The 14,918-nt window shown below is 44.6% G+C and overlaps 1 protein-coding gene across 2 annotated transcripts in view; it reads left to right on the top strand.

The window, feature by feature from the left end:
- LOC127610135 (A disintegrin and metalloproteinase with thrombospondin motifs 2-like) overlaps positions 1 to 14,279 on the top strand; it is a 160,574-nt gene extending 146,295 nt beyond the window's left edge. For both annotated transcript variants that reach the window (XM_052079909.1, XM_052079916.1), the window contains 10 exons: positions 1,188 to 1,321; positions 1,393 to 1,516; positions 2,553 to 2,633; positions 2,733 to 2,896; positions 2,979 to 3,135; positions 3,361 to 3,496; positions 7,811 to 8,018; positions 8,220 to 8,349; positions 8,772 to 8,858; positions 11,967 to 14,279. In XM_052079909.1, the coding sequence (XP_051935869.1) occupies positions 1,188 to 1,321; positions 1,393 to 1,516; positions 2,553 to 2,633; positions 2,733 to 2,896; positions 2,979 to 3,135; positions 3,361 to 3,496; positions 7,811 to 8,018; positions 8,220 to 8,349; positions 8,772 to 8,858; positions 11,967 to 14,113 (3,368 nt within the window). In that variant the 3' untranslated portion in view covers positions 14,114 to 14,279. The remainder of the gene's footprint in view (positions 1 to 1,187; positions 1,322 to 1,392; positions 1,517 to 2,552; positions 2,634 to 2,732; positions 2,897 to 2,978; positions 3,136 to 3,360; positions 3,497 to 7,810; positions 8,019 to 8,219; positions 8,350 to 8,771; positions 8,859 to 11,966) is intronic.
- The last annotated feature ends 639 nt before the right edge of the window (positions 14,280 to 14,918 follow it).

Raw genomic sequence — 14,918 nt, 5'->3', positions numbered from 1 at the left:
TCTTTGTCTGAATGCCACCTATATTTTTTTTCCACGGCTCTCAGCTTCTCAAATTACTTCTGCACCTCAGCTGAATTCCATTCATGCCTTGTCATCTCTCGAGAAAAAGATAGCGTGTGAAGAGGAATGATGTGAACTTGGATTTTATGAGGAAAAGTTTGAATCAATTTTCCCGAGGCCAACAGAGTGACTGTGAACTTTATTTTCTTATTTTATTCCGACAATGTTGAAATAAGTTCAGTGCTTAAGAAGTGCAGGCTACATACATGTTTACATGTCCAACATGTGAAACATGAAAAGTTGGAGTGATAAAGTCACAGTTTTGTTTGCACAATTGTTTTAATCTGATTTATGAATGATAGACTTATGCTTGTGTCACATTAGTTTAGTAAAGAATTTTGTGACATTGTCGTAGAGAACACTGAAAAGACTGCTAGTAAAAAGGCTTTGGAAGTTGACCTGAATTGAAGTAAAATAGTTGTCTTTCATTTTAATTCATGCTTTACTGGCCTTTGTTTTCGTGTAAGCCTAACACATTTATGTTTATGTTTATTGTAATACAAATGATTTTGCTTTTGTTTGTTAAAAAAATACAAACAAACAAAAAAAAACATTCCAACATATGTACAACTTTGGGTTACAGTGGTGTCATTGGACGGGAGCTCATGATCTTTTATTTTGAAAGACATGTCAGAAACATTCTTCTTCATGGCACAGGTATACAATAAAATGCATCTATATTTATATTAGAACACATGTACATTCTTCTGGAGCCTGACCCATGTTTTTTTAATGATAAATTATAGTATTGCTATGAGTACATAAATAAGTCTGCACAGACTCTCTCAATAAGCGTATAATTACTACAATTAAATGTGTTTGATTTAATGAGGGCTTTCATAACTCAACATGATTTCATTCTGTTTCCTCCAAGCACTAGTGCGCAACAATTGTACAGTTGCTTCTGACACACTCTTGCTGCCAAAGGTCTCTCCATTACGTGTAGTAAACACAACGAAGGAGTCATGCTCATCTTAGGGTTTCCAGGTTTCGTCTGGAAGTAGTGATTTACAGTATGAGTCACACACAGGCATCAATGAAACGTAACAACATTGACTGTTGTAAAGCTCGTTCAAGATGAGAATTTGCTTGTAATGTAAATGTGTTTTCCATCTTTCCTCCCGCAGCAAACAAACGCTGCCAGCTGCACTGCCAGTCCAAGGAGACGCAGGATGTGGTCTTCATGCAGCGAATGGTCCTGGACGGCACGCGTTGCTCATATAAGGACCCCCACAGTGTGTGTGTGCGGGGGGTATGTGAGGTGAGTGATATTAGGAGAAAGAGTGCTCACGTGAAAAGTTGTGCTCAACTAACGGGTGTTCTCCTGAGCAGAAAGTGGGCTGCGACGGTGTGGTGGGCTCCTCGAAGCAGGACGACAAGTGTGGCGTTTGTGGAGGGGACAGTTCGAGCTGCAAAACCTTCAAAGACACAATCACCCGCACTGTCAAGAAGCAAGGTAGAAAGAAACTCAGGGACAAGTCGAATTTCATCAGAGCAACTCTCTCACACTGTCATGTTTTGGACTCGTTTCCCTGAACTGGCCGAAGCATATTCAGCTAAACGTCGTCCTCTAGAGGACTAATAGTGACACTGACAATGTTCTCAGACAGTTGCATGACGGCTCACTTTTGGAGCTTGAGCAGTTGGAGATGACTCCTATGTGGGCAGTGTTCAAAGTTTTAAATACATTTTCAAAAATTGAAGGTTGGCTCTTAATAGGACATAGTTGGGATCATATTTTTAACCCTGGAGAACTCAAGAAGAACACTTTTCTTCTTCGGAAAATTATGAATTTTACATTAAATGACTGCTATATGTTCGCTGAACACCAAAAGATATGTTTTTTCAATATTTAATGCTTTAATCCTAGTTTAGGATTAGGGCCAAATTTGACCCTTTGGGATTTAAGGGTAGCTTTGAGTAGCAGAATGTTTGGGGCCAAATTTGACACCATGGGTTCTCCAGGGTTAAGCATAGTCATGACTAAAGATACCAGATTTCATGTAAGTATAATGGTACTGTGACTTTATTTTCAAGTAAATAGCCTCATTTGCTTGACCCCCCCCCCCCCCCCCCCCACGTCATGTTGCAAGCTTTGCGCCACTGCTTAAGTGAAGTTTTTTAAAAATGGAGCAAGGAAAGGAACCGTAATGCCCACACATATGGGCAAGCAGAGATGTATTTTGCATGGATGTTTACTTACGACAAAAAAAAAGTTTATATTTCAGATTTATCGTGACATATTTCCAATAAATCAACATTAATTCCCACTGAAAGTTTCTGATTTGGAATATTTGCAACTTTTCCGAGCTCAGCTTCCCATGGAAATTTACCTGAAACTTTCTGCAAATTTACTGGATATTTGCCATGAGCCTACTCCAAAGAAATTGTTTCAAGTAAAATGTCTCACTTTGCTTTCGTAGCTCAGGCTGCTTGTTTCAATTGAGATTGAATGATATTGTAGTCATGAACTGCCTTGAAATGCATTTCAGGTTTCCTCAAAGTTCTTGAAATTCCCAGAGGGGCGCGACACTTGCTGATCCAAGAGCTGAAATCTACCTTGCACACTTTTGGTATTGACGATATACCTCTCTGTGAGCATGCATTTCAGTGAACATGACGGGTATAATTGTTCTTCTTTGTTTTGTTTTGTTTTGGTTTGTTTTTTTCAGCTGTGAGAAATGTGGCTTCAGGACTGTTTTTCATAAACGGGGAAAATCAATACCCCCAACTAAAATCGGTCATAGAAAAGGGGGTGGAGTGGGAATATGAAAATGACAAAGACAAGGAGACACTTCAGACTACAGGCCCTCTCAGACATGGAATTCTGATCATGGTATGTATTAACAACTGTTTCTTCATTGACCTAAATGATTTTTTCAATGTTGGACTGTCAAGATAAAAGTCTGTCTCCCCAGGTGAAAACACACGGTGATGAGGATGTAAATTTCTCCTATAAGTACATGATGAACATGAATAGTGATTCTGCCATCCAAAACAACATCCTGGTGGAGGACAGTGCCTATGAGTGGGCCCCGAAGAGATGGTCCTACTGCTCCAAGCCATGTGGTGGAGGTACAAAGGCAAAATGCTACTAGCAGCACAGTACTGCTCTTTGCACGCGTGTCAAGTTCAGCATATTCAGGCTTTTTGTATTTCTGTGTGTGTGTGTGTGTGTGTGTGTGTGTGTGTGTGTGTGTGTGTGTGTGTGTGTGTGTGTGTGTGTGTGTGTGTGTGTGTGTGTGTGTGTGTGTGTGTGCGTGTGCGTGCGGGCGGGCGTGCGTGCGTGCGTGTGTGTAGGGAAACGATACCTGCGATATGGCTGCAGAAGAAAAGTGGACAGTAAGATGGTCCACAAAAGCTTTTGTAACAAATCCAACATGAAACCTCGAGGAGACATTCAAGACTGCAACCAGAAGCCCTGCCCTCCACCCATGTATGCATAATACCGCGCTACACCATACAACGTGCTTTCCTATATATCTTTAAATATACTGTGTGTGTATATACTGTATTTACAGTATATATTAGAGCTGTCAAACGATTGAAATATTTAATCTAATTAAAGATGCAACTATCATAATTAACACAAATGAACTAAAAAGTTAATCGTGGTTACTCACGCATTTCTGAATTTCCTTTTATTTTTTTGTCCTATTTTTCCCCATTTTAATGCTCTCATCAACGTGGAATCATGAATCCGTTTTCTATGTGCAAAATGCAAATATTTACTGAAATAACAATTTCGATTTTCAATTTTACATGAACATTTTTCACTTGGAGCAGTTATTCACACATAATCTCTCACACAATATTACTACCCATCAACAACAGTGAAAAAAATATTTTGTCACACAACTGCTGCCTTAACAGCTTTTTTTACGGAATCAAAACAGAGCAATATAACATTATAAAGTGCACATCTAAGGTAAACTAGTACTCAGCCTATAGTGGATTTAAGCCATGGTTGCATACTTCCTTTTTCTCAAGTTTGCTTTGAACACAGCAGTCAGGCTATGTTGATTTTGTTGGTCCTTCTTGCGCGGGAGTCTCTCTTCGGGTTTGTGTAGACATCATTTCGGATGACTACTACGACTTGGTTAGATGACAACACCGGAGACATTTTATTTTCAATGTGTTCGCTAGGTCGCTGCCACTGCACCACTGAACTCTTTTCAAAAAAGGTTTATTAATAGAGCAACGTAACATCCGCTGTGACGTCTGCCGCGTTAATCTCGCGAAAAAAAATGTTATCCCGTTAAAATCAATTTAAATTAATGCCAATAAAAATGTGCTAAACTGACAGCTGTAATATATATATATATATATACATATACAGTATCTATCTATCTATCTATCTATCTATCTATCTATCTATCTATCTATCTATCTATCTATCTATCTATCTATCTATCTATCTATATATATATATATATATATGTACATACACACAGAGAAAGAGAGAGACAGAGAGAGAAAGATATCCTTCAAAACTCAAATTTAAATATAACTTGAAAGAACAATCAGAAAATAAATTAGTAACAAGGAACAATGCAAAATAGGAATACTCCATCCATCCATCCATCCATCCATCCATCCATCCATCCACCATCTACCGCTTGTCCGGGGCCGGGTCGCGGGGGCAACAGCTTTAGCAGGGAAGCCCAGACTTCCCTAGCTACTTCGTCCAGCTCTCCCCGGGGGATCCCAAGTCGTTCCCAGGCAAGCTGGGTGACATAGTCTCTCCAGCGTGTCCTGGGTCTTCCTCGGGGTCTCCTCCCGGTGGGGCATGACCGCAACACCTCACCGGGGAGGCGCTCAGGAGGCATCCGAATCAGATGCCCAAGCCACCTCATTTGGCTCCTCTCGATATGGAGGAAAAGCGGCTCGACTCTGAGCCCCTCCCGGATGACCGAGCTTCTCACCTTATCTCTAAGAGAGAGCCCGGACACCCTGCGGAGAAAACTCATTTCGGCCGCTTGTAACCGGGATCTCGTTATTTCGGTCACGACCCATAGCTCGTGACCATAGATGAGGGTTGGAACGTAGATCGACCGGTAAATTGAGAGCTTCGCCCTTTGGCTAAGCTCCTTCTTCACCACGACAGACCGATACAACGTCCGCATCACAGCAGACGCTGCACCAATCCGCCTGTCGATCTCCCGCTCCCTTCTGCCCCCACTCGTGAACAAGACCCCAAGATACTTGAACTCCTCCACCCTGCTAAGTGTGTAGAGCTGGTCCACTGTTCCACGGCCGGGATGAAAACCACACTGCTCCTCCTCAATCTGAGGCTCGACTTCCTGACTGACCCTCCTCTCCATCACCCCTGAATAGACCTTACCAGGGAGGCTGAGGAGTGTGATCCCTCTATAGTTGGAACACACCCTCCGGTCCCCCTTTTTAAAAAGAAGGACTACCACCCCGGTCTGCCAATCCAGAGGCACTCTCCCTGTTGACCACGCGATGTTGCAGAGGTGTGTCAACCAGGACATCCCCACAACATCCAGAGCCTTGAGGAAGTCCGGGCGGATCTCATCCACCCCTGGGGCCTTGCCACCGAGGAGCTTTTTAACACATCGGTGACTTCAACCACAGAGATAGGAGAGCCCACCTCAGAGTCCCCGGGCTCTGCTTCCTCCAAGGAAGACGTGTTGGTGGAGTTGAGGAGGTCTTCGAAGTACTCTGCCCACCGGTTCACAACGTCCCGAGTCGAAGTCAGCAGCGCCCCATCCCCACTGTACACAGTGTTAGTGTTGCACTGCTTCCCCCTCCTGAGACGTCGTATGGTGGACCAGAATTTCCTCGAAGCTGTCCGGAAGTCGGCTTCCATGGCCTCACCAAACTCTTCCCACGCTCGGGTTTTTGCCTCGGCGACCACCAAAGCTGCGTTCCGCTTGGTGTCGATACCCGTCAGCTGCCTCTGGGGTCCCAAAGGCCATAAAGGCTCGATAGGACTCCTTCTTCAGCTTGACGGCATCCCTTACTGCTGGTGTCCACCAGCGAGTACGGGGGTTGCCGCCACGACAGGCACCAACCACCTTACGGCCACAACTCAGATTGGCCGGCTCAACAATAGAGACACGGAACATGGTCCACTCGGGCTCAATGTCCCCCGCCTCCCCCGGAACATGGGAAAAGCTCTGTCGAAGGTGGGAGTTGAAACTCCTTCTGACAGGGAATACTGCCAGACGCTCCCAACAAACCCTCACAATACGTTTGGGTCTGCCAGGACGGACCGGCATCTTCCCCCACCTTCGGAGCCTACTCACCACAAGGTGGTGATCAGTTGACAGCTCCGCCCCTCTCTTCACCCGAGTGTCCAGAACATGCGGCCGCAAATCCGATGATACAACTACAAAGTCGATCATCGAACTGCGGCCTAGGGTGTCCTGGTGCCAAGTGCACTCATGGACACCCTTATGTTTGAACAAGGTGTTTGTTATGGACAATCCGTTGCGAGCACAGAAGTCCAATAACAAAACACCACTCGGGTTCAGATCGGGGGGGCCGTTCCTCCCAATCACGCCCCTCCAGGTCTCACTGTCATTGCCCACGTGAGCATTGAAGTCCCCCAGCAGAACAAGGGAGTCCACAGCAGGAGTACTGTCCAGCACACCCTCCAAGGACTCCAAAAAGGGTGGGTATGCTGAGCTGCTGTTTGACAACAGTCAGGACCCGTCCACCCACCCGAAGGCGGAGGGAGGCAACCCTCTCGTCTACCGGTGTGAACCCCAATGTACAGGCACTGAGCCGGGGGGCAATGAGTATGCCCACACCTGCTCTGCGCCTCTCACCGTGAGCAACTCCAGAGTGGAAGAGAGTCCAACCCCTCTCGAGAGAACTGGTACCAGAACCCAGGCTGTGTGTGAAGGCAAGTCCGACTATATCCAGTCGGAAATTCTCTGCCTCACACACCAGCTCGGGCTCCTTCCCTGCCAGAGAGGTGACATTCCATGTCCGAAGAGCTAGCTTCTGCAGCCGAGGATTGGACCGCCAGGGTCCCCGCCTTTGGCTGCCGCCCAGCTCACATTGCACCCGACCCCTTTGGCCCCTCTCATGGGTGGTGAGCCCATGGGAAGGGGGACCCACGTTGCCTCTTCGGGCTGTGCTCGGCCGGGCCCCATGGGTGTAGGCCCGGCCACTAGGCGCTTGCCAACGAGCCCCACCTCCAGGCCTGGCTCCAGAGTGGGGCCCCGGTGACCCGCGTCCGGGCAAGGGAAACCTTGGTCCATCTATTGTATTCATCATAAGGGTCTATGAGCCGTGCTTTGTCTGGCCCCTCACCTAGAACCTGTTTGCCATGGGTGACCCTGCCAGGGGCATAAAGGCCCAGACAACTTAGCTCCTAGGATCATTGGGACACGCAAACCCCTCCACCAAGGTGACAGCTCACGGAGGGGAAAATAGGAATACTACATTAATAATAGAAAAACATAATTCAGAATAAATGCCAGCTACTCCTGTGCGCATGTTGGCGCGCGCACACACACACACACACTGTTGTTTGGCACGTTAATGATTTTTCTTCAATTATTATGTTTTGAAAAAAAGCTAAAATCTAAATGCCAATTTTATTTCCCAGTCCTTCCTCTACAGTTAGAATTGAGAAAACCTCTACGACAACAGTATTACAGTTATTATTATTATTGTATTTTTCAACATTTAGTTGCCTTTTTCTTTGTGACCGTCTACTTCTACTACAGTACTTTCCATCTACATGACCTTGAAACTCGTGTTCCTCCCCTAGTTGGGTGGCAGGGGAATGGCAGAACTGCAGCAAGCCGTGTGGAAAGACCGGGATGCAAGTCCGCTTAGTTAGCTGTGTCCAACCGTCGGACGACAACACCACCAGGCCTATCCATAATAAATATTGCAACGACGACCGTCCGGAAACACGCAGGTCTTGCAACCGGCACGCCTGTCCAACCCAGTGGAGGGTCGGACCATGGTCCCAGGTAAACCTGACTCAGCAATGTAGTCATCTTTTAATGTACAATATTGCATATTGAATTCCCAAATGGCCATTCATTTGTGTAGCGCTTTTAACATTGTTTTATTGAGCACCCACTGATGATGCAGCATCAGGAACGACTGGGGGTTCAGTATATTGCTCAAGGACACTTGATTTCACAGATATTCTCAATTTGTGCCTGTAGTGCTCAGTGACATGTGGTAACGGGACTCAGCAGCGGCAGGCTGTGTGCCACACCAGGGACAACACCATCGGCCTATGTCTGGACAGTAAGCCCGACACCATCAGAATGTGTCGGATGGATCCATGTCCGAGTGAGTAGCAAGAAAATCTCCATCAATAAAGTTGATTTGGTTTTATCGACCAACAATTGGCCGTTTATCATAGCCAAACAGATAATGACTCAAACCGCATCAGTCCCCAGAAGAATCATTTAATTACTAGATTGTCTCCTTTTCAGTTTATTGGTAATATGCTAGCCTTTCTGCTAAAGCGACCATGGCCATAGTTAGGGTTTTTTTGGTTTAACATTTTTACAATTTTTGCATCCAAATATCACCGATATCGTTATATGACAGAAGTAACTACCACACCACTGTTGTTACTATCTGTGTTATCGGAGAAAACTCTGGCTTTTGATGTCCTGGTGTGTTGTTATTTCGGTTTAACTAGGATTTGGTTGACGAACATGACCCATGGGATATTTATTCCTTCTAACTTCTCCTTTCTATGGCAGAGGGCTCGTCAGATCTCAACAAGAATGGCAACATCCTGATCCAATGGCTGTCCCGCCCCAGCTCCAACTACCACAAGAGCTCCTCACGTAAAAACTCCCTCTATAGTTCCCAGCCTGGCCTCCACAGCGGCAGCCGCAGCTGCATGTCTGTTTTCTACTGGGCTCTACCCATCTCTGTCCTCCTGTCACAGCAAGGTCGCCCCCAGCCAGCCCCCTGAAGCACCCCTCCCCTACGTCCTGTGCCTGTGCCCGCATCCAAGAGCGAGCGGCAAAGCTTTTGCTTCTCTTTTAGGGGAGGGAGGGGGCCGGTGTTGTCTCTCTCCCTTTCTCTCAACCTGTCTGAGACGGCTCTGACTGGGGGTCTCTAGCTCCTGTGTGTGCAAGCTGGTTCTCTCTTGCTCTGTCTCTCTTGCTATCTCTATCTCCTGTGTGGAGCATTGTTGTTGTAACCGCTGGCCAGTCGAAAACTCAAAAGATTTACAAAAAAAAAAAATGATATGAGAAGGAGCTCCAACTGGTAAGGCCAACAGATTTTTTGTGGGCACCTCCCGAGAGTGTCAAAGAGAGAGTGCAGGGACCTCCGCCTGCATTTGGCAGCCGTGATTTGCGCGAGCGATCTGCGTGTTGTCATGGGTTACTACTTCGGGGATACAGTTGTGCTCGTTTCTTTTTATAGCGCACTGTCATTGTGAGACGAAACAGATGTGAACATACACAGAAAAGGTATATAAATATCTATTTAAAAAAACACATTTTTTAAAAATATATACAGTATACGAAAGCTTTATTGTGAATGTGATCTTGTCACAATGAGGACATCTTTGCTCAAGTGCTCATCTCACATCCTGGTTCCATTTGGGGATGAGAATGGCGTCTCATTGCACGTTCCATTCTCAGATTAACAGGAACCCAGCACAAGGACAGGAAGTGACAGAACTTATTGATTTGGGGGATAGGGAACTATGAGGTGAATAGCCTTAAAGCAAAGGCTGTATAAAAACAAACAACAATAAAACAGGGTAGTCTGACCACTTGTGGTTGCTTCCCATGTCACCTCATCATCAGCCATCCTCTCTTTGACTGTTATACTAAAGTTCAATAAATGCAGCTTATTTGTGCTTGCAGACTTTAAACAAATACATCTATAGATATATTTATATTCACCAAAAATATGTATACATATAAACCTAAATCTCTATGAATAACAATAATATGAATAATGTTTTACCATGAATAAGCTGTAGCTTATTTGCCTCAAACCTTTGGACTGCTATTGATTGCTCAGATCCCGACTGTTATGTGTATTTTCTTTTAATTATTCTTGATTTTACATGATTACAGAAGAATCTTTACTAAAGGTAAGATGTTTTGGGTAGGGGTAGACCTATATTATGCAGGACTGAGTCAGTTGCCTCTCCATTTCTCTCTTAATCAGAAGTTTATTTTCACCTCACTTGTTTGCTTTACGGCTCCCATAATTTTTGTCATCTGCATTGGCATCCTTTGCTTGTTTTGTGTGAAATGTGTGAGGGACTGCCAAAGTGTGTGTTTGTGCGTGTGTGTGTGTGTGTGTGTGTGTGCGTGCGTGTGTGTGTGTGTGTGTGTGTGTTTATGTGTGTGAATGGGCGCATGTCTGCTGAATTAAAGGAGGAAATATTGAGTTGTGATACTCATGAGGGAAGTGAGTCTGAGTGTGTGTGTGGGGGGGGTGGCATCTTCATTTGGGCTTCTATACACTTTGATCAGCTACAGAAATACCTCATAAACTTTGATTTTACGAGTGTCTGGTGGTATCATTTTTTTCCTTTTTGGGATGAACACTAACCACATGAACAATGCCTTATCTTGGATTGAATGTAATGGCATTTATCTGTGAAAGAGATGGCTTTATTCATTCAAAGTTTCACTTGGAATAGAGGCAGCTTCAAACCAACTTAAACTCACACCCGCCAACCGTCAAACCTACCAAGGAGATGTTGGACCCAAAGTCTGACTACAGGGAAGGGTTTACCAAGGGCCTAGGGTATTGACACATGCTACACCATGGGAGGGGGAAAAAAAAGAAGAAAGACACAAAACACTTCAGACTTTACGCTTCATTGTATTGTGATCACATATTTCTGTTGTGACGATGTAGCCAGCTATCCAAGGTTTCCTTCTGCTGGGATTGGACTTTAAGAGACCAAGCCAGATCTAGCAGTGCGATACTGTATATAACATTGGTGTTGACTGTATTTAATAATGTTCATGACTGTTATCTTATATAATATTCTATACTATGGGTAACTGTTTTGTGGCTTCACTGGCCTGTCGCGTGGGGCTGGCTAACGTTTGGTTAACGTTGAAGAAAACATTCAGATGGACTATGTGCACTGCGTCTATATGCACTTTGATTTATCAGGGAAATTGTATTAATGTTTTGTAAATGTTTCATATGACACTTAATGTGCCATTCCAGTTTTTACATCATCATGGAAATCACGGATTTCATTTTGACAGCAAATATGATTTATGTACTACTTTTTGTTTTCCCTCGGTCGATAACCAGATCGGTTGATTTTCAAGTATTGAAGTGTTTTACCAAAGTGACTGTGAACTTGTAACTTTCGATACAGTTGAATTATTTTTCTTAAGAAAAGAATCTATCTATATATTGAGCGGGGCAGGGGGCGTACATCTCATTGTTTAAGTTCCTGTCATTCTCAAACAGCAAAGTTGTATCAATAAAAATGTTTTGAAAAGTGTCCCCTTTCTCTCATCAGGAATGTTGACGTGGACATATCAAATATCTGCATATAGTCACATTTTTACTGGCATGCTATTAAGAAGTTAGAAAGTAAAGCACTTCGGCATCTGGTGTTTACGAGGACAACAATCAAACAGGCAGGCAGACAGGTTTAATTTCAAACCACTGGATGTGCAACTTCAATTGCTGTGGATGACTGGAATCTGTGTTCTTCATTTTTGGGTATTCCTCTCCTTCCTCCCTGCATCTTCTGCGAATGGCCCGGCTTTACACCTGTTCTTTGCACAGTGTGAAACCACACTCTCCTTCTTACACGCAATTGTGCATGTCTGGTCGACACAAATGCATTTGCAATTTAATGCTTGCTGTACAGCAACTTTCTTTCGTGTTCCACAACATATACAAATTGCATCCTTGCAATAAAATATCCAATTTTTTCCCCCCCACAGGTCGCCGTTGTAATGGAGACCGCTCTGTGTTCTGTCGTATGCAGATGATGAACCGCTACTGCTCTCTACCAGAAATTCAGCGTCTATGCTGCAGGACCTGCAGCAATTTTGCAGTCACAGTGTCCGAAACTAACTCTACATCAACCCCCATCCCCTCCACCCAATCCCCTGCCACAGCTCATCCACCCATGAGCCTTACTTCTCCCTTCACCTCCACCACCCACTCCCCTGAAGTTTCAGTCACTGTCGTTCCAGATGCCACCACTAACACCTGGACCATGACTCATCCTCCTACATTTGTGACTCCAATCCTTCATTCCACCTTAAGTTCACTTGGTACAACAGAAAGGTACCCAAAAGCAGCTACCACATCTCCCATAAATCCTCGCAGTTTATCTGAGATAACCGCATCAGTTGTTACAGACTTTCCTGGGGTTACAACGGAACCCCTGCCTGTACCTACAACTGAAAAGAGCCTAAATCCAAAACCACAGAACACTACAAATAACCCAATCGTTATGTCTGCCACGGGCTCTCCCACAAAATTCACTCCAACCATCCATTTAAGAGCAAACAGTACGAAAAGACCACTGATATCCAAGCCTAAAAAGGAAAAAGAGCCAAAGACAAAAGCACCAAAAGTGAATTTGCCGAAGGAGACTGCCAAAAAGAATACTGCTAAAAAGGTGGCTGCACCAAAGGTCAATCCTAAAACAAAGACAAGCACGACACTGAAAAAGATGATACAACCCAATAAAAAAACTAAAGATTTTAATATTGCTCCCAAAAACACGACTACTGCTAATACAACTCCAAAACTGACTACCAAAGGAAGCACACCTCCCAAAAAGACTACACCAGTCAAATCAATTTCCAAAAAGATTACCACTGTCAAGACAACTCCCAAAAAGAATACACCAGTCAAGACAGCTGTCAAAAAGACTCCCCCAGTTAAACCTGCTCCCAAAAAGACGACCCCCTACAAAAAGACTACACCCGCCAAAACGACTCCCCAAAAGAGTACGGCAATCAAAACAGCTCCCAAAAAGCCCACAAAGATCAACACGGCCCCGAAGAAGACAACCCCAGTCAAAGCCACTCCCAAAAAGACAATCACTGCCAAAATAACTCCCAAAAAGATCAGACCTACCAACACAACTCCCCAAATGATTGAACCAGCTATCACAACATCGGAAAAGACTATGCCAGCTCACACACCATCCAAAAAGATTAAGACAACCCCAAAAAAGTCTCCTCCAGTTAGGAAGCCTCCAGAGAAAAAACACAAGCCAACTCCCAAAAAGTCTTCTAATTCAGATTTGAAAGCTATTCATCAAACCAAAACGATAACGAGCCCGAAAAAGAAGAGTGTTCATCAAAATAACATGACAGCGCAAACGATACCTGCAACAACAGCTTCCTACTCCACAACACTGGCCACACCAATCACAAGCCCAGAGTCAACAAGAGAGTATGCTTCATCCACCTTTCCCTCTACAACCAGCATCTATAGTACAGCAGCAAGCCTGTCTCTGCCTAACTCAAGCGTCAACATCAAACACATCGCAAAAAACTCAACAACAATAGGTAAACCTCTGTTGTTGCCAGACGACGACTCTCATTTGGGAACCACAACTCTGAGCAATTTTGAAGATGTCACGATGCCCAGCGGGAACGTGCCATCCACAGATATCACAATAAGCAGCAGCGGGGATGTCGTTGCCAGCAGTGGAGCTGTTCAGAGCCCCGTTGCCCTGACGGTGCCCTACAGTGATGACTTGACTATGATGGTAACAATCATCAACAGTGAGGATGTGACCGATCTGGTTTCCTCTCCCTGGCTCGACCTTTCCGAGTACATCCCTGTGAATAACCCTGCCACCGCGGCAACCCCAGACCCCGCCACCTCCCTTCCTGGCACGACTTTCCCACCCCAGCAAGGACGAAAAGAGAACAATGAGAACAACTCAGTCGATGTCTTATACAACAGGATTACTGATGCGGACAACGGCATCTCTCAGAATAACCTGATCCCAAAGCGTCGTGTCAACTTCCGGGAAAAGACCAGGAACAAACGCATTCAGGAGCTTCTGGAAGAGAAGCGAAATCTTCTCCTCAGGATGAAGAGAGCTCACGCAGGGCAATAGACCACGTCAGTTCTCTTATAGAGACGAACACCTTTCCAGACTGAGCTGCCACAATCGCCTTTATCGGGCCTTCAAACCACAATTGTCTGATCGCTATTGAGACAGAGCTATTGTGAATCGACAAACAGTTTCTTTGTAAAGATTAAAAAAAAGCTCAATTCAGAAACTGTAGCAGAAATACATATCTAGTGTAACGAGCACTTTATAAAAGCAAACTTGTTACTCCTCCGAATCATCCACAATCGTGTTTGATAACTGTTGATAAGAACTGATGTTGGTACCAGGAGCAACAAAGTACCACCTCGACTCTACAGTATATTTGATGATACAAATGATGACTGAATCATACCTAAAGGTACGACTATGAACAGCTACTGCGGCACATTAACCGTGTCTCCTCTTCGAGTACAACTACAATGAAACTACTGTACATATACGCTGCTCACATAATGTGAGGGATACTTCTCTTTCGGGTGAAATTTCTGGATGACCCTTTCCAGGTTGATTTAAGAGACCTGCTCTAAACTTTTCAATGGACATGTCCAACTGTTCAAGGCTTCATTCCTTTATGCACATCTTCTTCTGTAAAATGGAACTGAATGGCAAACTTCACATCCCGTGTTTGACCCAGAAATCAACCGATAAAGTTTCTGTTGTTACTGTATTAGAATTTGGATTTAAAGCATCATTTTCACAGACTAATACCTGATCAACAGTACCGTTGTGAGGCTTCAAACTGCAGAGGGAAGTGACCACTGCTTAGAGTGTTGTTAGCAGTCTGCAACAGAGCTACAGAGAGTGAAAG

The sequence above is a fragment of the Hippocampus zosterae genome, chromosome 1 (assembly GCF_025434085.1).
Source record: "Hippocampus zosterae strain Florida chromosome 1, ASM2543408v3, whole genome shotgun sequence".
NCBI classification, from domain to species: Eukaryota; Metazoa; Chordata; class Actinopteri; order Syngnathiformes; family Syngnathidae; genus Hippocampus; species Hippocampus zosterae.
Note: the sequence above shows the minus strand (reverse complement) of the source record. Positions and strands in the feature narration are given on the sequence as shown.